Source organism: Globicephala melas, chromosome 13 (assembly GCF_963455315.2).
Source record: "Globicephala melas chromosome 13, mGloMel1.2, whole genome shotgun sequence".
Taxonomy (NCBI): domain Eukaryota; kingdom Metazoa; phylum Chordata; class Mammalia; order Artiodactyla; family Delphinidae; genus Globicephala; species Globicephala melas.
In genome coordinates, this window is record NC_083326.1 from 81,112,215 (window position 1) to 81,134,513 (window position 22,299).

The 22,299-nt window shown below is 47.5% G+C and overlaps 1 protein-coding gene across 7 annotated transcripts in view; it reads left to right on the plus strand.

Annotated features, from left to right (window-relative positions):
- Positions 1-5,017: 5,017 nt before the first annotated feature.
- HVCN1 (hydrogen voltage gated channel 1) overlaps positions 5,018-22,299 on the plus strand; it is a 30,901-nt gene continuing 13,619 nt past the window's right edge. The window contains exons 1-3 of one of the 7 annotated variants that reach the window (XM_060310520.2): positions 5,018-5,086; positions 6,269-6,350; positions 10,598-10,637. In XM_060310520.2, the coding sequence (XP_060166503.1) occupies positions 10,617-10,637 (21 nt within the window). In that variant the 5' untranslated portion in view covers positions 5,018-5,086; positions 6,269-6,350; positions 10,598-10,616. The other 6 variants (XM_060310517.2, XM_060310518.1, XM_060310519.1 and 3 more) reach the window with 6 other exon arrangements.

Sequence of the window (22,299 nt, forward strand, 5' to 3'; positions counted from 1 at the left end):
GGACAAAAACCGGAATATATAGTTCTTCTATCACAAAATCACACCCTAAATCTCTGACTCAAATCCTACTGCCCTCATGACACTGCCACTTTAACAATTCAAACCAAACATTATCAAAACCAATTAGGACGTCCCTCTACCTGTTCCCCTCCCAGCCTTCTCCATCTCAGTGATGGCACCACTGTGCACTCAGGGGCTCCAGCCTCTTCCTCACCCTCTATGTCCAATCCCTCAGTTTCTCATCTGTTCAATATATCCCAAATGGATCCTGAACCCATGCCCTTTTTCCTTCCCTCTTCTCAACATTCTAGTTCCAGCCATCATTATCTCTCACCTCTACTTCCTTTTTTTGCCTTCTCTATAATCCAGTCCCCACCCAGCAAGCAGAGTTACCTTTGTAAAATCAAACTATGTCAGTGGATGAAAGGGTAAACAAAATGTGGTCTGTCCATATAGTGGAATAGTCAGCCATAAAAAGGAAGGAAGTAGTGACACGTGCTACAACATGGATGAACCTCAAAAACATGCTGAGTGAAATAAGCCAGACACAAAAGACCACATATTATATGATTCCGTTTATATGAAATGTCTGAAATAGGCAAATCCATGGAGACAGGAAGCAGATCAGTGGGTACTTTAGGGCTGGAGGTAGGCAGGAATGGGGAGTAACTGCTTAATGGGTACAGGGTTTATTTTTGAGATGATGAAAAAGTTCTTAAATTGAATAGTGGTGAAGCTTGCACAACATTATAAATATACTAAATGCTACTGATTGTACACTTTCTAATGGTTAAAATGTTACGTATATTTAACTACAATAAAAAAAATACATATATCAAACTGTGACTCTCCCCCTGCTTAGAACTGGCATGGCTTCTTGTACTTTGAACTGCAGCCTTCCCTTTGGCCCCTGCCTTCCTCTCTGACCTTACTTCTCACCACTGTCTTTCCCTCCTACCATGTTTCAGTAATTCTGGCCACCTTTGGTTTCTCAGGAGGCCAAGCTCATGCTCACCTCAGGCCCTTTGCACAAACTGTTCCCTCCACTTAGAAGGTTTTCCCCTCTCTTTATGGTCAGCTCTATATGAGCTTTCAGTATTAATTTAAACGTCACAGAGAGGACTTTCCCAACTGTCCTACCTTGGTGGGGCCTCATCTCTATCCCCACCACTATTATTCTTTGTGTCTTCCTCTAAGGAGTAAGTTTGATGAGAGGAGGTGGAACCTGTCTCATTCACCTCTGTATTCTGTGTCTAGCACATAGCTGACACTCAGAAATTATTTACTAAATTAATGAAAGATCACCCAGCTAGCAAGGGAAGGGATGGAGGCAGGATTTAAACCCAAGTCTCTTGGATGCCAACTCCTATATCCTTACTACCCTTTCATATGATTCTGAACTATGAAGCAGAAGTTCAAGCCAAGTATCAGAGAAGGGGGTCAAAGATAGTCACGACCTTTTACTGTAGCTACATTATCTTATGTAGGTACCCACACCTATCATACATAGGTATCCTTGTGTGGCTGTCACTGGTATAGATGAATCATACCTGCTGGAAAAGGAATCTCTTGACCCAGGCAGTAGATGTAACTCTGGGAAATCCAAACAGCCCTTGCCCCCGGCCCTGGCTGAGATCGCATCGACTTCTCTCTCCTCCTTTCCATTTTCGTACATTCTCCTAGAGCCTGGCTTTTCCCCGAGGAAGGGAAGTGGTCGACTGTGAAGGAACCAAAACCAGCAGAGATAGCCCTCTCTCTTCCTACTGGGTAAAACCAGAACTGTCACTGTTTTGGCTCTTCAGGGGCGCAAGCAGCCTAGACCCAAAGCTTAGAGCTTCCCAAAATGCTCCATGAATATCAAAAGGCAGGACACCCAGAAAGCTCCTGGGACAATGACTGACACATACTTGAGCAAGCTGGGCTTACTGCTTGATAAGAAATGTGAAGGATGGGGGGTGCGGCAGGGACTCCCTTGTGAAAGAGAACTGTGTCAGCATCGCCCAAACCAGAAAAGACGGCCTTCATTTAAAGCAGGAGTTTTGGGCTTCCCTGGTGGCGCAGTGCTTGAGAGTCCGCCTGCCGATGCAGGGGACACGGGTTCATGCCCTGGTCCGGGAGGATCCCACATGCTGTGGAGCGGCTGGGCCCGTGAGCCATGGCCGCTGGGCCTGCGCGTCTGGAGCCTGTGCTCCACAACGGGAGAGGCCACAACAGTGAGAGGCCCACGTACCGCAAAAAAAAAAAAAAAAAAAAAAAGCAGGAGTTTCTAATCTCTTTTGTAACATGGGTCCTCCTCTCAAATGCATAAAAGAAAATGCATCATTTTACAAAGGACCCCAGTTATCTTGAAATGCAGTTATTTTTCTAATTGTGATAAAGTAATATATGAAATTCTTTGTTAACACATTAAACTATAAGAACTAGTTTAATAACTACTGTAATTTTGAGTGAGTATAAGTTATATTTTGAGATATCTATAAATACTATATTGTAACGTGGAAACATCTGTGATTTTGACTGACTACAAAATCATGGGTGCTGCTAATACAACTGTGGTTTGTTACCTACATTCATAACTGAAGGAAGTACTAAATTTAAGTTAGAGGTTAATGCAAATTAAGATGTAATTTTTTTCCCATCCAAGTTTATGGACCTCTTGGATTCTTTCTGTGGACTGCAGGTGACTCTGCTGTAAGGACTGTTCACCTCACCTCCTCAACTACTTAAATAGGAGCTCTCTGAGAACAGAGGTGCTCCTTCATCTCATATTAAGTATCTAGAAAAGGCCTGCCATACAGTTGGTATCCAGTGCCAGTCTGTTGAGTCCCTTGGATTTTCTAGGTAGACAATCACATTGATTGCAAATATTAGCTTTTCTCTTTTCAATCTTTGTACCTCATGTTTCTTGTCCTATTGCATTAGCTGGGATCTTCAGTACAATGCTGAAGAGAAACAGTGATGGTGGGCACCCTTACTGTATTATGCTCAGTACTCATTTGTTAATTTATGCTGTTGCATAATTACATAATGGCATGTAAAGCACCTGCTGTGCCAGACTCTCTGCTAAAGATGTTAACACAACTGAGATGTTTTCCTGTCCACTGAGAAGACTAAGTAGTACAGGGATTCCAGTGAAGACAGCAGTATTGAGAACATTACCAAATTCTCCAGACTTGCTGACCAGCTCCCTCAGGATCCTGATTCCTAAAAATGTATGGAAATAGGTCCCTGCTGGTGGCCCCAGCCTCCAGGGCATAGGTAAGGTTGGCAGCTGCAGGCTTTCCCAGGAACACTGCAGTGTAGGTCAACGATGAAGTGCATGGGAAGAATAATGAGTGGTGCCTCCAGCAGGGGTCAGCCAGAAGGTCAGGCCAGGGGCAGTGTTTGAGCCTTTCCTTGGTAGGGCCTGTTGAGATCACCGGCTGTCTGTACTAAGCTTAAAACTACAGGCAGGACTAGTTGTTAAAACCAACAGAAAGGGCTTCCCTGGTGGCACAGTGGTTGAGAGTCCGCCTGCCGATGCAGGGGACACGGGTTCGTGCCCCGGTCTGGGAAGATCCCACATGCCGCGGAGCGGCTGGGCCCGTGAGCCATGGCCGCTGAGCCTGCGCGTCCGTGCTCCGCAACGGGAGAGGCCACAACAGTGAGAGGCCCGCGCACTGCAAAAAAAAAAAAAAAAAAAAACCGACAGAAAGAGGATTGCAGTGGGAGTTAGGTGAAGGAATACTTGAACCTGTTCCCTCACTCTCTTCCCTTCCCCAGCCCTCAGGGAGTGAACGCAGGGGAGGGCTGGGAAGAAGAGTCCACACTCCTCTACTCTGTCTGGCTGGCCCTGGGGGCGGGAAGGGATTTTCTAATAAAATATAAAGTGGAAGTTTAGAATGGACCAGACTACACCTTAGGGACCAGAATGGGACTGTTGTAATAACAAAATGTGACTGGGGAGTCAGATCAGACATGTTTTAAGAAAGCCCCCTACCCAGCAGGAGGCAGGAGGCAGGACTGGGAGGAGCAGACTCAATAGAAGCTAATGGAGACAGTATCTCTGTGATAGTCAGAATGCTGGGCCCCCGGAGATATTCAAGTCTGAATCCTCAGAACCTATGAATATGCTACCTTACATGGCAAAAGGACATTGTACATGTGATTAGGTCAAGGATCTTGAGATGGGGAGATTATCCTGGATTGTTCAGGTGGGCCCAATATAATCACAAGGGTCCTTTTAAAAGAGGGAGGGAGGGGCTTCCCTTGTGGTGCAGTGGTTAAGAATCCACCTGCCAATGCAGGGGACATGGGTTCAAGCCCTGGTCCAGGAAGTTCCCACATACTGCAGAGCAACTAAGCCCGTGCGCCACAACTACTGAGCCTGCACTCTAGAGTCCACGAGCTACAGCTGCTGAGCCCGTGTGCCACACTACTGAAGGCCACGCACCTAGAGCCCGTGATCCACAACAAGAGAAGCCACCGCAATGAGAGGCTCGCACACCGCAATGAAGAGTGACCCCCGCTCACCACAACTAGAGACAGCCCACGCACAGCAACAAAGACCCAATGCAACCACATGTAAATAATAAATAAATTTTTTTAAAAATCATATAAAAGAGGGAGGGAAAAGGGTCAGATCTAGAGAAGGAGACTTAACGATGAAAGCAGAGGTCAGAATGATTAGCCAGGAGCCAAGGGATGCAAACAACCTCTCGAAGCTGGAAAAGGCAAGGAATGGATTCCCCCCTCGGGTCTCCAGAAGGGACACAGCCAAGCCAACACCTTGATGCCCTTTGAGACCCCCCCCCCCCGGACTTCTGACCTCCAGTGCTTTGTTGTTTTAAGTGTTATTTTTGTGCTGTGTTAGGCGACTAGGTTTGTGGTAACTTGGTACAGCAGCCACAGAAAACTAGTATGGCTCCCCCTCCGCCCCGCCCCCGCCCCCGCCCCCGCCCCCGCCCGCCAGCCTAACCAGAAGAAACAGGGAGGTGCGTAGAAGGTGGATGGCTTCTGCCCTTGGAAGTTTGGGACAAGTGGTATTTTGGGGAAGACGGAAGCTAACGGAAGAACTGAGACCAGAGCGAACAGTAACAGAAATAAGGTATGGACAGAGCGCTGGAGAAGCCTGGGTGAGGGAGGGCCTGCAGGGGAGGGACGGTAAAGCTGGGGAAGGGGAGCCCTAGTCGGCCTGAGCAAGGGTGTGCTCTGCCTCGAGGCTGGAAGGCTCCTCCCTCGTGCCAATACCAGCCCAGCTGCAGGGCACCTCCTCTTCACCTCCAGCCTCACCTCCCCCCCCAACGCAGGGGCGTCCTGACAGCTTCGAGGTTGGCCACCCCCTTAGGGCATTCTGCCCACCCTCCAACCCCTGCCTGCAGATACTGTGCAGGGGACACTCAGGCCCCCCTTAAGTAACCAGGAGTTGGCAGGGGGTAGGGGGGCCGAACAGGAGCCAGCCCTGCTTCCCTGAGTGTGTGTGGTGGGGAGGCGGGTGGACCCGCTGCCAATACATCCCGTTGGAGGAAGGAAGTGGTTCCCTCCTCCCACCCCTTCCCTTAGGGTCGCCTGGGCTAGGATTCTCATGATTCGTGATTGGCTCCCACGGGCGGGACCTTTGTCCATCTGCGGGATTGCAGGAGGCCCAGGTCAGGCTCGGGCCTGCGGAGCGAGGGGGCCGGGTTGGGGGAAGCCAGAGAACAACCGGGAGACCGACAGATAGGCAAGAACGAAGGCAACGGGACAGACGCGGGCCAGAGCCGGAGACCAGCAGCTGACTGAGTTTAGAGGGCGGGGGCGGGAGGAAGGGGCGGGCGCGGGGGCGGGGGGGGGCGGGCGCGGGGGCGGGGGGGGCGGGCGGGACGGCTGGGCAGGCGCCGAGCTCGCAGTTGCTGCGGTGGCCGCCGGCGGGCCGGGCGCAGGGTAAGTGCTCCAGGGCCGGCGCGGGGCGCGCTGCCCTTCTCCGAGCTCTCCCAGCCCGAGTCTGCCAGGGACCCCCGCGGGATCCCAGGAGGCCCCGGTTTGCCGTGGGTTCTAGCGTTTCCCAGCTTGGGGGAACGCGGGCAGGCAGTGATAACTCAGGGATCCCTGCCTGGCCCACGGATTCTAGAATCCAGTGGAGAGGAGGACAGGAGACAGCACGCGCATCTCCCCTTGAAAACGGAAGTGTTGAAGAACTACCCTTTTGTATGGAGTGCTTACATGGGCCAGGTGCCTTCACTTCATCACGTGCCTCGTAGCAGCAGCAGCAACAGGTGAGGTAGGTACCATCCTTGTCTCCCTCTTCCAGGTGAAGACACCAAGACTCAAAGAGGCCAAGTCACTCGCCAGGGGTCACACAGCCAAAAGAGGCAGAGCCAGAACTCACCCAGGTCGGTGTGAACCCCTAAGTCCTCTTACTCATCATGCCTGCCCCGCCCTGTCCTGCACCCCTAGGGAGACGGCAGGGAGAAACCAGTGCTGGGAATAGGGGAGGAGGCCGAGATGAGCCAGCCTGCTCATCCCTGCAGGAAGAACCTCCACAGCAACAAATCCTTCGCCTGGGTAGGGGATGCCAAGGAGTAAGAACAGTGGGTTGGGGCCAGGTTAAACTCCAGGACAGAGAGGAGAGGGCGGTGCAGCCCCTGTCCAGGAACTCCCGGGCCTGTACCAGCACTCCCGCTGGGCACAGGGGGGCTCTTGCAGGCTTAGCCATGGGACTTCAGTTCTCCGTGCCTCAATTTCCTTGTCTGTTTCCTTTGCTTATCCGTAACCTCGGGGTTAAGCATGCTTCGTGCCTCAGAGGATTGCCGAGAAGATTAAATGAGATGGTTGATGTGAAGGCCTAGCCTAGTGCGTGACTCAAGCCGTGCCCCCTCCACCATCCCCACTCATCTGAAAGCACTTCTCTGTCCTTCACCCTCAAGTCAGAGCTATCTGAGATCTGCAGTATTTCCTACAGCCCCGCCAGCAGCTGGGAGTTTCTTGAGTAAGACCAAGGCTGGGGGCTGCAACTCCTCCCTCTCTGACTCCGAGGGAAAGGCTGGTAGGGGCGGGTTTTGAAAATCTTTGGGGTGAGGCTTGCACAATTCCAGGACTGCCCTGTAGCCCCCAAGCCCTCCCCCACCACCAGTTTTGCAAGAAGGAGGAAGCCTAGCATATTCTTGCTCCAAAACCTGCTCCTCTCTTTGTCCCCGACATCTAGGCCAGCAGCAAGTGCTACTTCTCAGCATATTCTGAATCTGGTCACTCCTCTGCATCCCCACCGTGACCCCCAGATCCTCAGCACTGTCTACTGAACTCTCTGCACAGTCAGGCCCTGATTGATTCCTGACTCTTCTCATGCCCCCATCCTCACTCCACTGCCTGCTCACTGCAGCCATACTGGCCTCCTCCTTCTTTCTTGGACATACTAAATTCTCTGCTCTCTCAGGGTCTGTGCACATGCCCTTCCTCCTCCCAGGAATTCTCTTCCTTGCCATCTTCTTGTGATGCACCTCCTTGCAATTCAGAGACGACCATAAAAGTCATCTACTCAGAAGCCTTACCTCACCACCCCAAGCCGCAGGAGCCACTCTTGCCTGCCCTTTATTGCATTACTGTTTTTCTTTCCGGAGCTTAGCCCTGAGTGATGTTACCTTGCTTATGTGTTTCCTGGCTAAAATGTCAGCCTACCAGGGCCCAGACCTTTTTCTTGTCTCTTCACTTTGGATTCGCCAGAACCCAGTGCCATGCCCTTGCACAGAGTAAAAGTTCTGATAACTGATAAAAGTTCTGCAAGCAGTGTGTGCAACCATCAGAGTTCTACTTCTCATTGCTTAATAGCCTTCTTTCTACATTTCTACATAAACCTCAGAATTGTCATTCCTCCCACTACCTTCCTCAGCTTTTCCCTACAGTGGGGTTTATAGGCTGTTTCCAGGTTCTAACCCTAATATCCAACTTTGCTTTAAACACTGTGGTACAAATTGCACCTTTTTTTTTTTTTTTTTTTTTTTGCTTTCAAATGATTTTTGAGTTACAGTTTCCAAACTGATGTGTTCAAGTCAAGGGTATGATCATCCTGAAGGCATATACCACTTATTACCAGGTGACTGTTTAGAAAAATTATCCCCAGCAACGTGTGCAAGTTTTCCTACAGCCCCGCAAGCATTGGGTTTTTTCATTTTTTGTTTTGTCTAGTTTAATGGGGAGGTTAGGGCAGGTTTAAATTTTCCATTGCTTAAATTAGTGAATCTGGGTGTTTTTCTATGCATGCACTAGTTCCGTTTCCTGTCCTATGGAGGAAGGAAATCTCCAGGGCACCTTAATTTTTCCCTTCACCTTCACTTTTGGTGGTGGTTCCACTTGAGCCCACCTCGTGAGAGCAGGGTGAGGGCCCCCAGGGGCTGGAACAGGAACACAGCCAGGTGAACTCTGCTGGGTGCAGAAGCTGCTCTACCAGTCAACCAGCAAGAAACTGAGTCCCTTGTGCCCTAAGCATGGTACCGTGGGGAGAAAAAGAACTCTTTTTTTCTTTAGGTCTTCGTGATTTTTTTTCAAAATGGTAGTATTTTTTTAATTACAAAAATAACACATGATACATAAGGTCATTCACTGGAACTTTGGGAAGCTAACGTTGGTCACTAATGGGAACTACACACACCCCCTCAGGGGAATCCTGTGTGGTCATCCAAAGAGTGCACTTGCTCTAGAGCACACGGCGTAGAACGGTCTCTGGGACACTGTGTTAGTCTCCTGTGGCTGCTGTAACAAATGACCACACATCTGATGGCTTAAAACAACATAAATTTATTATCTAACAGTTCTAGGGGTCACACGCCCCAAATCAGTCTTGGTACGCCAAGTTCAAGGTGTTGGCAGGGCTATATTGCTTCTGGAGGCTCTAGGGGAGAATCTGTTTCCTTGCCTTCACCAGCTCCTAGAGGCTTCCCTTATTTTTTGGATCATGACCCCATCCCTCCATCTTCAAGACAGCATAACATCTTCAGATCTCACTCTGACTCCAATCCCTGCTTCTGTAGTCATGTCTCCTGTTCTTCTGATTCTCTTGCTGTACTTGTAAAGACCCTTCTGATTACACTGGGCCCACCTGGATAATCCCCGCATCTTGGAGTCCTTAATTTCATCACACCTGGGAAGTCCCTTTTGCCGTGTACATTGACCTATTCACAGGTTCTGGGGATTAGGACTGATGGGGCTATCTTTCAGCCTCCCACACCCTAAAGGGAAATAAGCAAGGTTCAGAGCAGTGTGAGGGCTCACATTTGTTTAAGGGGAAAAAAAAGAATAAGTATGGCTGTGCTTGGAAAGACATAGAATACCTCCAAAGGCTGTGTGGGAAACTGGTAGGAGAGGCTTTCTGGGAAGAACAGGAGTAGAAAGAAGACTTATTTGTCGTAGTATCTTTTTGTATTTAAATTTTTTACTACATATGTCACCTATGTTAAAAATAAGTTTTAAGAAGTAACACATAATCATTGTAAAAGTTCAGACCTTCCAGAAGCCAAGAGAAAGAAAATACCCACCCCATCCTCAAATCACTCCCATTTTCTTCAGCAATAACCACTGTAAAGAGTCTGGCTGTATCCTTACAGAATTTTAAAAAAATGCATATATCATTTTTTCACATAGATGGGATCATACTGTACACACTATGCTATAATGTGATGGGGGGGGCACCTGTTATATTACATCTTTCCTCATCCACATATGGAAATGTAACAGCACTGGAGTCTCCCACTCCCAGATGTACTGTAACTGACTCAACCAGACCCTCCCTTGTTGGTGGACATTTAGATTCTTTGCTGCTTTCCAGAGCAATCTCAACACTAACATATGTCTGTCTGGTTCTTAATTGGAGTGAAATTCACATAACATAAAATTAAATTTTTTTAAATTAACTTTTAAAGTGAGCAATTCATTGTCATATAATACATTCCCGATGTGGTGCAACTACCACCTCTATCTAGTTCCAGAACACTTTCGTCACCTCAAAAGGCGACTCTGTCCCCATTAGGCAGTCACTCCTCATTCCCCTCTCCCCGTAGCTCCTGGCCACCACCAGTCTGCTTTCTGTCTGTACAGATTTGCATATTCTGGATATTATACATCAGTGGAACCAAGTACTATGTGACATTTTGTGTCTGGCTTCTTTCACTTAGCATAATGTTGTAGAGGTTCATTCATGTTGTAGCATGTATCAGCACTTCATATCTCTTTTATTATTTATTGAGGTATAATTGACCTACAATAGTTTCAGGTGTACAACATAGTGATTCGATATTTGTATATATTGCAAAAGTACTTCATTTCTTTTTATGGCTGGATAACATTCCATTGTATGGATATAACATCTTTTATTTATCCATTCATATGTTAATGGACATGGATTGTTTCCATCTTTGGCTATGAATATTCGTGTACATGTATTTGTTTGAGTGCCTGTTTTCAGTTCTTTTGGGTATATACTCAGGATGTACATCCTTCTCCACATGCTTTGAGCTTTATTATTTACTATTTTCGGACACTGTTAACCTAAGCAAGTTAAAAATAATTTGTAAGAAAGTGTTGGAAAACACATACTACGGCGAATGATAGTAGGATGATAGATCTAGACAAATGTTTTCTTATTTTCCAGATCTGGAGACGACAGGAAAATGGCCACCTGGGATGAAAAGGTAAATTAATTCTGGAAGACTAGCAGCGTTAAGGGACTTCCCAGCTTGAGAAGATAATTCTGTTTGGTGTTTCTAACAAGATAGAGGAAAAACACATGTTCAGGGTGCTTCCACCATACCAAAGTGTTAAAAGTCACCGAGGTGAAAGCTATAGAAGGAACCTCAAGATAGCCTGATAATCGGAAACATTCAAAACCCAGCTCTGCATTTTAATAGCCCTGTATCATTTGGTCATGCCCTTCACCTCCCCGAGCCTCAGTTTCCTTATCTGGAAAATGGGGAAAAGTTAATTAACCACCCCCGTTCCTGAAGGCTCACAGGGAGGAGTTGAGGAGACAATGGTCTCAGAATGCTAGGCCAATACTGAGCCCATAAGTGCTTCTCCCAACTGCTTATTTTACAGGTAGAGACACTTGGGCACAGAGAAGTAAAGCTACTTGCTCAAGATCACACAGGTAGGAAGTGGCAGAAATGAGATTTCAACCTAGCCTGACTCCAAAGCGAATGCTCTGCCTCCTGTGCTGTGTGGCCAACCTGAGTAGGTCTAATAAATTCTGTCCTTGATATCTGGGGTGCAGGCTTGTTGGATCTGGGGAGACATTAGTTGTGAAGGGTGGGGCAAGGTGAAGAGGAAGTGTTGGCTTCCATTTCAGCTGTTCACTTGGAGCTTCTGGGGGCCTGGCCAGGTAGAGTTGTCAGGGCAGTGCCAGAAGCTCAGGGTAGCAGCAGAGTGATGGGGCAGAGTTGGAGAAGCAAGTGTGAGGGTCAGAGGACCATGGGATGTTGATGATGATGATGATGATGATGATGATGGTGGTGGTGGTGGTGGGGATCTTGCATTTCGTCAAACTGATGGCCCCTTTAACTGTAAGAGTATTTCTGATTTAAAGCTGTTTACAATGTGGGAGGAGGAAGTGACCAATGGCATTTACAACATGCCACCAATTCTGATTTCAGAAATGTGGGAAAATGTTCAACTTTGCATTAATGAAATATGGTGGCATTTCCAGCAGAGGGATGACAATCGCCCTCTGTAGAGTTGTGTCAATTCCTGATAAGATATGGGAAGCTTAGTGCCTGCCACCCAATAACAGGAGCTCCGTGAGTTCCAGTTATCATTAATACTCACAGAAAGGCAAATGGAACAGTTTCCTTCATTTATAGCTCCCTACTAGGCAAACCAAAAAAACAAGCGGAAACGCACGCTCGATGGTGGTTATGCTGTGGTGTAACCGGCTCACTCCTGCATCTCACAAGTGGATCAACCCACACGACTGCTGGAAAATAACTTGACAGGGTGTATCAAGAGTCATGAAAATAGTCATAATCAAACCTGGTCATCTTACTTGCGGGAAAGGAAACAACCCATAAAAAGGAAAAAGTATAATTTACAGCACAATTTAGAAACACAAATTTATGTGTTTCTTAGCATGTAAGATGCCATTGATTGTAGATGCACCATTATATTATGTGCTACGAAGAAGAAAAAGTGCCGCCATTTACTGTGATCTAATGTAACACAACACTGACACTGGTCAATTGTAAGACAGACTTCAGAAATGTTAATATGTGAGAAAATGTGGTCTTAGAATTGGTGATAGAGGTGCTAAAAATGAACAGAAAATGCAATAATGAGCACTGACTTCTTGGAAAATTTCTTGGCCATTAAAAAGGCATAAGTCTGATGCATATAGGTAGTGGGGAGAAAATAAGATACAAAGTTGTCTGCAGTCTTCGATTATAATTGTAAAAGACATAGATTAGAGTGAGATGGGTGGATAAGTAGATGATAAATTTGGTGTGTTGGGGTTATTATTTCTTTTTGCTCATGTTTTGACAATAGTAATACTGAAAGAAATAGATCTGGAGTAAAGATCTGCTCATTGGGGTGAATGACAGCAGGTAAAGCTGGGGATTCCGGGTACGTCAGGAGGTCTGGCTGCAGGGACAAGTCGCAAGGGTGGGGGTGAGGACACAAAAACATCAGGGCAAGCAGAGTGTTGGAATGCAGAGCCAAGGACACACCTCGGGGGACTCCTGGGGGCGGGAGCCTGTCTGTCATCGAACAGAGGCCAAAAGAAGGGGTGGCCCCAGCGGCATTGCTGGGGAGCTGGGGAAATTGGACCAGGGCCACGTGTAGCAAATAAGCCTCTTACTGATTCAAAGAACAAGTTCCTTTTAATAATTTACCTTGTGAAGTTAATTATGTTTTTAAAAAACTATTTTAATAGGATTGCTTTTAGGAGATTTTTAATTGTCCAGCTCTGATTTTGGAGAGGAAAACAGCTCTGTCATGGAAGAAACTGGTGGGGTTTTTAGCCATGGCTCAGACCTGATTTGCTGTAGCCAGCTCTGCCCAGAGGGGCCCTCAGCAGGAGAGCTGCCCAGAGGGGCCCCCAGCAGGGCCCTCCCTGCCCCTTCCCACCTCTCTGAGCCTCCGTTTTCCTCTTTTGTAAAATGAGAACAGTGAGGATTAAACAAGATAGTGACTGGAAAGCATTTAGCAGAGTGCCGGGCTATAACAAACGCTTGAAACACAGGAGCTATTGACGCCATCATGAGGATAAAGTGAAACGGTTTTCAGCCCATCAGCTGACCTAGTCCTCAGCTCAGATGATTGCATGTCACCAGCCACATCTGGAGAACCTGGTTGCCAGGTGTGCTTAGAAATCCTTGTGGCCCTTTGGCACACTTCTCACAAGATGTTTGGAGGCACCAGGTTCATTTACGATGCTGGTTCTTGACCTTGGCTGTACATTGGAGATCCCAACACCCAGGCCACCCCCAGACCAACTGAATCACAATCTTGGGGCCTGTGACCCAGGCACTGGGTTTTTTTTTTAAAGCATCCAGGTGGTTCCAGTGTGCAGCCAGAGCTGAGAGCCATTGGTTAAACTGCAGCTGCACTGGCCTCCTTCCAAGGACCGAGCCACAGTGGGGCAGGAAAGAGGGGAGCCCTGAATTCTTGTTTATCCCATCTTTTCCATGGCTGAAGCATCACTAAGATGTTGGGGGATGGGGTGGCCCAGATGACTCAGTTGTACTGGTGATAGGTCCTAATTTCTAGCTGGGTAACTATATTATTCTTTCTATGCTTTCATTTCTTTCTATGCTTTTGTTAACACAAATAGCAGCCTGACTTATGCTTCCCAGTTAACATGGCTGATTCACAGACTTTGGGCAAGACTGCCACCTCTCTGACAATCATCCTCTCCCTCCCCCAGGGAAATAGAGTACATCCCACCATACCCGTGTTTTTCAAACTCAACTCATTAGTGATTCCTGAAATCCATTAATGGGCTGCCATCAGCCTTTTAAGAAATAGAATAAAGTGGAAAACATAAGTCTCTCACATGTTAACTTTAGTGTTGGTTATAGAACGTATATATGTCAATGTGTACTAAGTGGCAGGATATAAAATGTGTTTCTTACTGAGTAACACTGGGCTGAACTCCCCGCCCAGCATTGGCCTTCACCAGCTGTGAGCTGGGTCCAGGGCAGCATTCAGAGAGGTCGTGCAGGAGGGAGAGGGCTCTGGGCCAGGCAGCCTGGGTCAGAGTCTGAGCTCTGCTTCTCACTGGCTGTGTGAGCTGGGGCAAGTTGCTTGGCCTCTCTGTTTTCAATTTCCTCACCTGTAAATGAAGAGGATTCAGTCCCCACCTTGTCGAGTTGTTGCTGTATGTTACAAAGGGCTTTTGCACAGAGCTCAGAAAATGGCAGTTGCTCTGGGGATAGTTACAATCGCTACAGTTTCCGCTACCTTAAATATTATTTCCCACATCGTCTCCACCCAGCCTCCTGATCAACTTGCCAGGTCAACAGACTCTTCCATCAAGTCAGGAGGGATTCTGACCCTACAGGAAATGGAGAGAAAAGTTGGAGAATACGTCTCTGGGGCACCTGGGCCACCAGTCAGGCTTCTCAGTCTACCAGCAGCACCACCCCCCGCCCAAACTAGTCAGCCGTCACGGTGGTTATTTTCGTGAAACCTCAAACTTCCTCCCCACCCTAGAGAAGGAAAAGCTGCTATGCTTATTTAAAGACTTCCCTGATTTTAAAAATAGGCATTCCTCAGAACATAAATCCCTGGGGACAGGGTAGGGGGAGGTGGCGGTAGAGTACGTGAGCCTCTGGGGTACATGAGTCCCCCAAGAGGAGATATTTGCTCGAGGGATTCATTCCACCCTCCAGGTATGTTTAGTGGGAGGGAACCTGTGGTCTTCCAGGCATGAAGAATACGGAAGATATGGCATGAGCAGAAACCCACCTACCCAGTCCCCTAATGGGGAGTGGGGGAGGAAACAGACTCTGTTACACAAACAGGTGGATCCATCTTCATTGGGGAGGCATGTGGGCCATGCATGAATGCAACAGGGGAGGTACATGGTCAGCTTCCTGGAGCTGAGATGCTTGAGGGAGACCTCGTGAAGGAGGAAAAGAAAAATGACAAGGTGGAAGAGGAGTGGGCGTTCTAGGCAGAGGAAATCACGTGTGCAAAGGCCTTGTGGTCGAAGAAACGTACTGAGTACAAAGGGCTGAATGGAGACCATGTGGCCAGAGCAGAGAGACTGGTGACAGGTGTGGTTAGATAGGCAGGCAGAGGCCACAGAGTGCAGAATGGCTATAGGTCTCTGGAAGGCACTTGAGTCTTTTTTTTTTTCCCAGCCGCACCGCACCACTTGTGAGATCTTAGTTCCTTGACCGGGGATTGAGCCCAGGCCCTTGGCAGTGAAAGCGTGGAGTCCTAACCACTAGACCACCAGGAGATTCCCTGGGTCTTTATTTTTAAGATCAGTGGGAAGCCAAAGAAGAGTTTCAAATAAGGGAGTGCATTAGGGTCCTCAAGATCACCCCAAGTTCAGTGATTCGCTAGGAAGGCTCATAGGACTCAGCATACACTTCCACTCATGGCTAAGATTTTTACAAAGAAGAATCAGCAAAGGGAAAAGATACATGAAGTGAAATCCAGGGGAAGCCAGACACAAGCTTCCAGATTCCTCTCCCAGTGAAGTCACATGGGACTTGCTTAATTCCTCCAGCAGCAAATTGTGACAACACATGCTAGGAGAGCTTGTTAGAGACTCAGCACCCAAGGTTTTTATCTGGGGGCTGGTCACATGGGTACCTTCCAAACTCCAAAAATTCCAGACTACCCAGGGGAAAGCAGCTGTTCTACATAAACCACTTGTCTTTACAAAGAGTCCGGTCACAGTGAGCTGTCCTTACCAGGTGGGAACCCTCCCAAAATCCAAGTTCTCAGATGTCAGCCAAGGGCCAAGCAGGCCTTTCTAAGGGCAGCAGCCCCAGGCCTTTTCTGCACAGGGAGTGACGTGATTATGTTTCAAGAAGTGCTCTCAGGCTGCTGACGAGAATCTAAGAGTGATGGGGAGAACAGTGAGGAGCTGGTACATCCTCCAAGTAAAAGGTGGAGGCTGGGGCAGGGAGGTGGGCAGAAGATGGGAGAAGTAGATGATGAATTCAAGGGTCATTCAGATGCTAAAATGCACAGGGCTTAGTGATAGGTGGGCTTTGGGGGAGGGAGATGGAAGTCAGGGGTTGGGGACAACTTCTCTGACCCTGGCTGGGTGTGTCTGAAGATTCCTGGACCCAGAAGACAAGGTGCAGGTGCAAGTTCATGGACTGTCCACTGGGTGGTGGCAATTGCCATGTTGCAAGTCTCAGTTTCCCCTGCTAAGGGAGAGAGGATTGCATCTCAGAACCTTGATTCAGCCTCTTTCAATATCATCGTTCTTGTTGCTTTAAAAATCGCAGCTTTTCTGGCACGTTTTCCCCCTCATTGGCAGAGCATCTCAGAAAGAACAAAGCTAGTAGACCTGAGTTCATATGCCAGCTTTACCACTTATGTTTCTTTGTTTTTAAAAACTGTACACAAACAAGTTCTCAGTGTAAGAAATTAAAACAACAAACAGTATATATTAGGTTGAACCACATGAAATTGTCAGTTTCTACAAATTTTGACCTACAAAAATGGTCATTAAAAACATTTTTTTAAAATATTTATTTATTTTGGCTGCACCTTGTCTTAGTTACGGCATGCAGACTTCTCAGTTGCTTCACATGGGCTTCTTAGTTGCAGCATGCATGTGGGATCTAGTTGCTTGACCAGGGATCGAACCCAGGCCCCTGCATTGGGAGTGTGGAGTCGTACCCACTGGACCATCAGGGAAGTCTCTGAAAATGGTCATTTTTTTTAAAAGTCTTATTTCAGGAAAGTTTTCTTGAATTATATCTTGAACCATTCTGTTCCATTGTTTTGGTTTTCTTATTCAGGGATTCCAGTTGTATACATTAGATATGCGTGTGTGTCTGTATGTATGTGTATATATATATATTTTTTTCATTCTCCCTCCCTCCCCACTCCCCCCAAATACTTCATTCTCTGCAGGTTAGATCTTATTACATAAATGACTATTTCTTATGGTTAAACCTAATAGGAAAAAAAAAAGTTTCTCTTCACCCTCCAACCCAATCCCAATCCCTATCCCTTCATAGAGGTAACCACTTTGTTTGGGTTGTTGATTTTGTTTTTAACAAAAATGGCATTATACATTTTGATCTGTAATATGCTGGTTTTTACTTGATCATAGATGAAAGACACCTTTCTATGTCAGTACGTACAGCCACACTGGCGTACTGCATTCTTAACAGCTGTGTGGTATTCCATAGTGTGGTCTACCACAGTGTATTTAACCATGGACCTTGAGGTTGTAGCAGGTCTGCAGTGAGCATGATGCGTGAGTGTCTTTTTGCTCATGTGTGAGTCCCTTGTCAGGTCAAACAATGACATTTAAAATTTTGATAGAAACTGGTTTAAGGCTAATCCTCCTTTGCTCCCATGCCTGGCACATTGGAGAGACTCAAATATTTTTTCGAAAGATGAAGCTGCCTCATTGCCCTCCTAAGAAGGATGTACCCATTTCCTTGCCCAGCAGGTGGTATAGGGGAGTGCCTTCCTCCCCCCATCTCTGTCACCCTGCCACACCAGGTGACTTTGGGCAGTAGGTCTCCCCTCCCCAAACTTCAGTTTCCCCTTCTGTAGAATGGAGAGACCACACCTCCCTGTCCTACCTCCTTCTCAGGATTTTTGTCAGCATCAAGTGAGAGCAAGAGGGGATGGAGGTGGCCTATAAGCAGCAAACAAAAAGAAACAAGTGGTTTTGTGACCTCCAAAGGAGCCTGCTTTCTCCCAGGAATGCAGGATGGATGTGTGGCCCACGAAGATGAGAGAGAGAATGAGAGAGCACATGGTCTGTAGTACCCTTGGGCTGACTCGGACACACACCCTCTGTATTAGCTTCCTGGGGTCGCCATAACAAATGACCACAAACCAGATGGCTTAAAACAACAGACATTTATTCTCTCAGTTCTGAAGTCCAGAGTTCTAAAATCAGCGTGTTGGCTGGGTTAGAGGGAGGCTCAGAGGGAGGGTCTGTTCCATCCCTTTCTCCGAGCTTCTGGTGGTTGCTGGCAATCCTTGGCGTTCCTTGGCTTGTAGATGCATCACTCCAGTCTCCGCCTCCATCTTCTCATGGCCTTCTCCTCTGTGTGTCCTCTCCTCTTCTTGTAAGGACACCAGTCACTGGATTTAGGGTCCACCCTAAATCCAGAATGGTTTTATTGCAAGATCTTTTTTTTTGGCCTCACTGTGTGGCTTGCGGGATATTAGTTCCCTGACCAGGGATTGAACCCAGGCCCTCGGCAGCGAAAGCACGGAGTCCTAATCTCTGGACCACCAGGGAATTCCCAGCAAGATCTTTAACTAATTACATCTGCAAAGGCCTGTATTCCAAGCAAGGTCATATTCTGAGGTTTCAGAGGGACATGAATTTGGGGGCAGCCACAATACATCCCACTACACCCTCCTAACAGGCAGATCTCCAGTCACGGGCTGCCTGGCTTTTTCTCGGCCATGTCTTCTAACACGGGGGCTCCAGGTCATACAGCTCAAGGGCATATCCTGGCTCTGCCATTTTCTGAGTGTATGACTTTGGACAAGGCACCTTTTTCACCCAGACCCAAAATGATGGCTTCGACCTCAGAGGGGTGTTAGGAATTAAAATGAAATGGTGCATTTAAGGAATTTACCGGTGTGCTGATACGACAAATAATAAACAATCAACAATAATAGATGTTGCTGCTGTTGTGTCTTGTTTGGGGTACGAGTATTGATTAATAAGCAAATCAGGGGCTTCTCTGGCGGTGCAGTGGTTGGGAGCCCGCCTGCCCATGCGGGGGACGCAGGTTCGTGCCCCGGTCCGGGAGGATCCCGCATGCCGCGGAACGGCTGGGCCTGTGAGCCATGGCCGCTGGGCCTGCGCATCCGGAGCCTGTGCTCTGTGGTGGGAGAGGCCACAGCAGTGAGAGGCCCGCACACCGCAAAAAAAAAAAAAAAAAAAGCAAATCAGGTCCCTAAAAGTAGGCTGTGGGAGGGAACAGGGAAATGGGGACTTACGGGATATTAGGCCCTGGCAATCAAGAGTCGGCTGACTTTCTTTAAAAGTACCTTTTTCAGTGATTGTTGAATGACCATGAAATAGGGACTTCCCCCTCCTACAGATGGCAGCTTCAGAGTCTGTAAGAATAGACATTCACAAGAACGTTTTCTTCTCCATCAATCGTGGGTCTGTTTTTCTTGTTTTCCCCCTCTTTCCCAGGTAGTAATTTTTCAGATATAATACCTGTCATGTGTAAACCAGAAGTAGGCGATTACCTTTGATGGGTAGCTCCTGCGATTTTGCTGTTAATGCATTTATTAAATACTTATTGAGTAAGTATTTATTAAATACTTATTGAGCCCCTCCCTGTGACTGGAGGAGGAAGAGCATCTGCCCTCCCAGACCAGTGCTGGAGACAGACAACCCTGAGATGTCAAAGTGTTTGTTAGTGAGGGGCTTGATGGGGAAGTAGAGGAAGGACCCTCACCCAGCAGGCGGCGGTTAAGGAAGACCTCCCAGGGGAGGTAAAATCAACGTCTGTAAGACTTGAAAGAGAACTAGGGTGAGACAGGCGAGGGTATTCCAGACAGGGGGCAGGCTGTGTGAAGTCCTGGAAGCAAGAGAGAGCATGGTTTATTCTAGAACCGCAATGCAGTTGGTGTAACTGGAGTGTGGCGGAGGCTGGGGAGGAGACCAAGAGAGCTTTGACCTTGTCCTGAAGGCAGCGGTTGGCAGTGGGTGAGGGTGGAGGGACTGAAGGTAATGGGAAGAGGGGGAGGATAGGCGAGGGCAGGGACACAGCCAGACCAGCCTTGGAGAAAGGTGACCCTGGCCACCACTGGGTGGAGAAAGGGTCAGAGGCAGGAGGCTGAGTGAGGAGGCTGGTGCTGGTGTCCCGGCAAGAGGTGAGAGCGGTAGGAGAGAGTTAGACGGAGAAGAGAAGGTGCAGCATGAGTGGTGTTTAGGAGGTTAGACTGACGGAGAGAGAGGAGCCAGGAATGATCTTTAGTTCTTGGCTTGAGCAGCGGGGTGGATGTGACACCATGACCTAGGGGAACATGTAAGGAAGAGTGGACTTGGGGGGAAAGATAAGAAATTAGTTCAGTTTGGGTCATAGCAACTAATGACCTGGCAGGATATCAGACAGCAGGCTGGAGGCTGATTTGCACCTGAGCAGCATTGAAAACACAGGTGTGTAGAGACCACCGAAGGGAGAGAGTCGCCCTGTGCCAGGACAAGCTCAGGGTTGGGGACTTGAGGACTTCCGGTGGCGTGGGGGCAGGGACATGGTACAGGAAGGGAGGCAAGAGATGGGAGAAAAATCAAGAGGCGCAGTTGTCAAACAGAACCAAGTCCACAGTGTGAGAGAATACAGTCCAGTCCAGCTGGAACCATAGTTGTGGGCTTTGATACGGAAAGGTGACCCCAGAGAGAGCAATGCCAGGATATATTGGGACAGCAAGGGTTAATGCAGGGGAGATGGAGATGGGGGTGTCCAGTGCCAGGGCCTCCACTGATCTAGATTCTCCGGGTTGCACGTGAAAGAAACAACTCAATCTATATAGCTTCAGCCAGAAAAGGAATCTTTCAGTTCATGTAACTAAATAGTCTGGGGGTTGCAGAGCAGGCAGCGGGGCTAGTAACCAGAGAAACGAGATATCCATGGGTGATGATGAAGTTGGAGGAGTGGAGGTGAGAGCTTTTGTTGTTGAGGAATAATAATACCAGCTGGTGCTTACAGAGGGGCTGCTCCAGGCTAGGCACTGAGGCCAGTGGTCCCCGTAGCTCACTGAGTCAGTCCTTCCGTCCCACTCAGGCAAGGTAGGGGGATCCCGAGAGCTGAGAGTCCAGAGTGGGTGGTGCAGTTGCTGAGGCCCACAACGTTTTCATGATCTTTGCCCTTTTCTGGAACTTTTCTGCTTCCAGAATGACAGATTTTTGACTTAAAACCAGAGTTGTTTTGTGCTCTGCTGGGTGCCATAAATATTTTCATCCCAAATTACTGAAAGTTGCTTCTTTACTGGGTGCAAAGTTTCAAAAAAAATTTCCTTTCCTGTATGAAATATAAAATGTGGTTTTTGCAAAGCACCCTGAGGTTCCCACCATGCTGAGAACTAGTACGGGAGGTTTCCATCTGCTAGGTGAGGTGTTTTGAGGGGGGCAGATTATGGCCAGTAGCCACCCAGAGAGATTTGGGACATCTGTGGGCCTGGCCCTTAGCCAGCCCTGGGAACCCAGCAATTGGAGGGCTGGCATGGGAGACAGGGCACCAGTGCCCTCAGCCAACAGGCACTTGATGGGCTTCTGTTCTAGGTCAGGTGTCACATGATACTCTGGGGACATGGACTCTTGTATCTACGTGTTTATATTTTTCCATCAAATTTGGAAATTTTCTTCAGCCATTATTTCTCCAAATATTTTTCCTTTCATCTCCTTTTGGTACTCCAGGTACATGTATATTAGTCCACTTAATATTGTCCCTGAGGCTCTATTCTTCCCCCTACTCCCAGTCTTTTTTCTCTCCATGCTTCCACTGGATATTTTCAATTTTTTATCTTTTAGTTCACTGAACTTTTCTTCTGCAGCATCTAATCAGCTATTAAGCCCATCCAGTGATTTTTCATTTCATATATGTATTTTTCTGTTCTAGAGTATCAATTTGGATCTTTTTTGTAGTTTACATTTCTCTTTTGAGATTCTCCATTTGTTCCCTCATTAAGTTCATGTTTTCCTTGAAATCCTTGAACATATTTAGAATAGCTATTTTCAAGTCTCTGTTGGCCAATTCCATACCTCTGTCCCTCTTGAGCTATTAAGCTAATTTTTCTATTGGTTATGGCCACATTTTTTCTGCTTATTTATCTGCCTAGTAATTTTTTATTATATGTTGGACATTATGAATGTTATGTTGTTGAGGGTGTTTTGCTGTCTTCCTCAAAAGAGCACTTTTGAGTTTTGTTCCAACGGGCAGTTAATTTACTTAGGGATAAGTTTGATCTTTTGAAGAAGCCTTATTTTTAAGCTTAGTTGGGAGAGGTCTAAGGTAGCCCTGACTGGAGGGCTAGATTAGGTCTACTTATAAGGCATGGCTTTTTTGGAATTTCTACTGCATGCTCAGAGTGTTCAACAAGATCTCTCTACTCTAGCTGTTTGGAACTCAGATCTCCTAACTCAGCCCTGTGTAATTGGCAGTAATTCAGCTCACA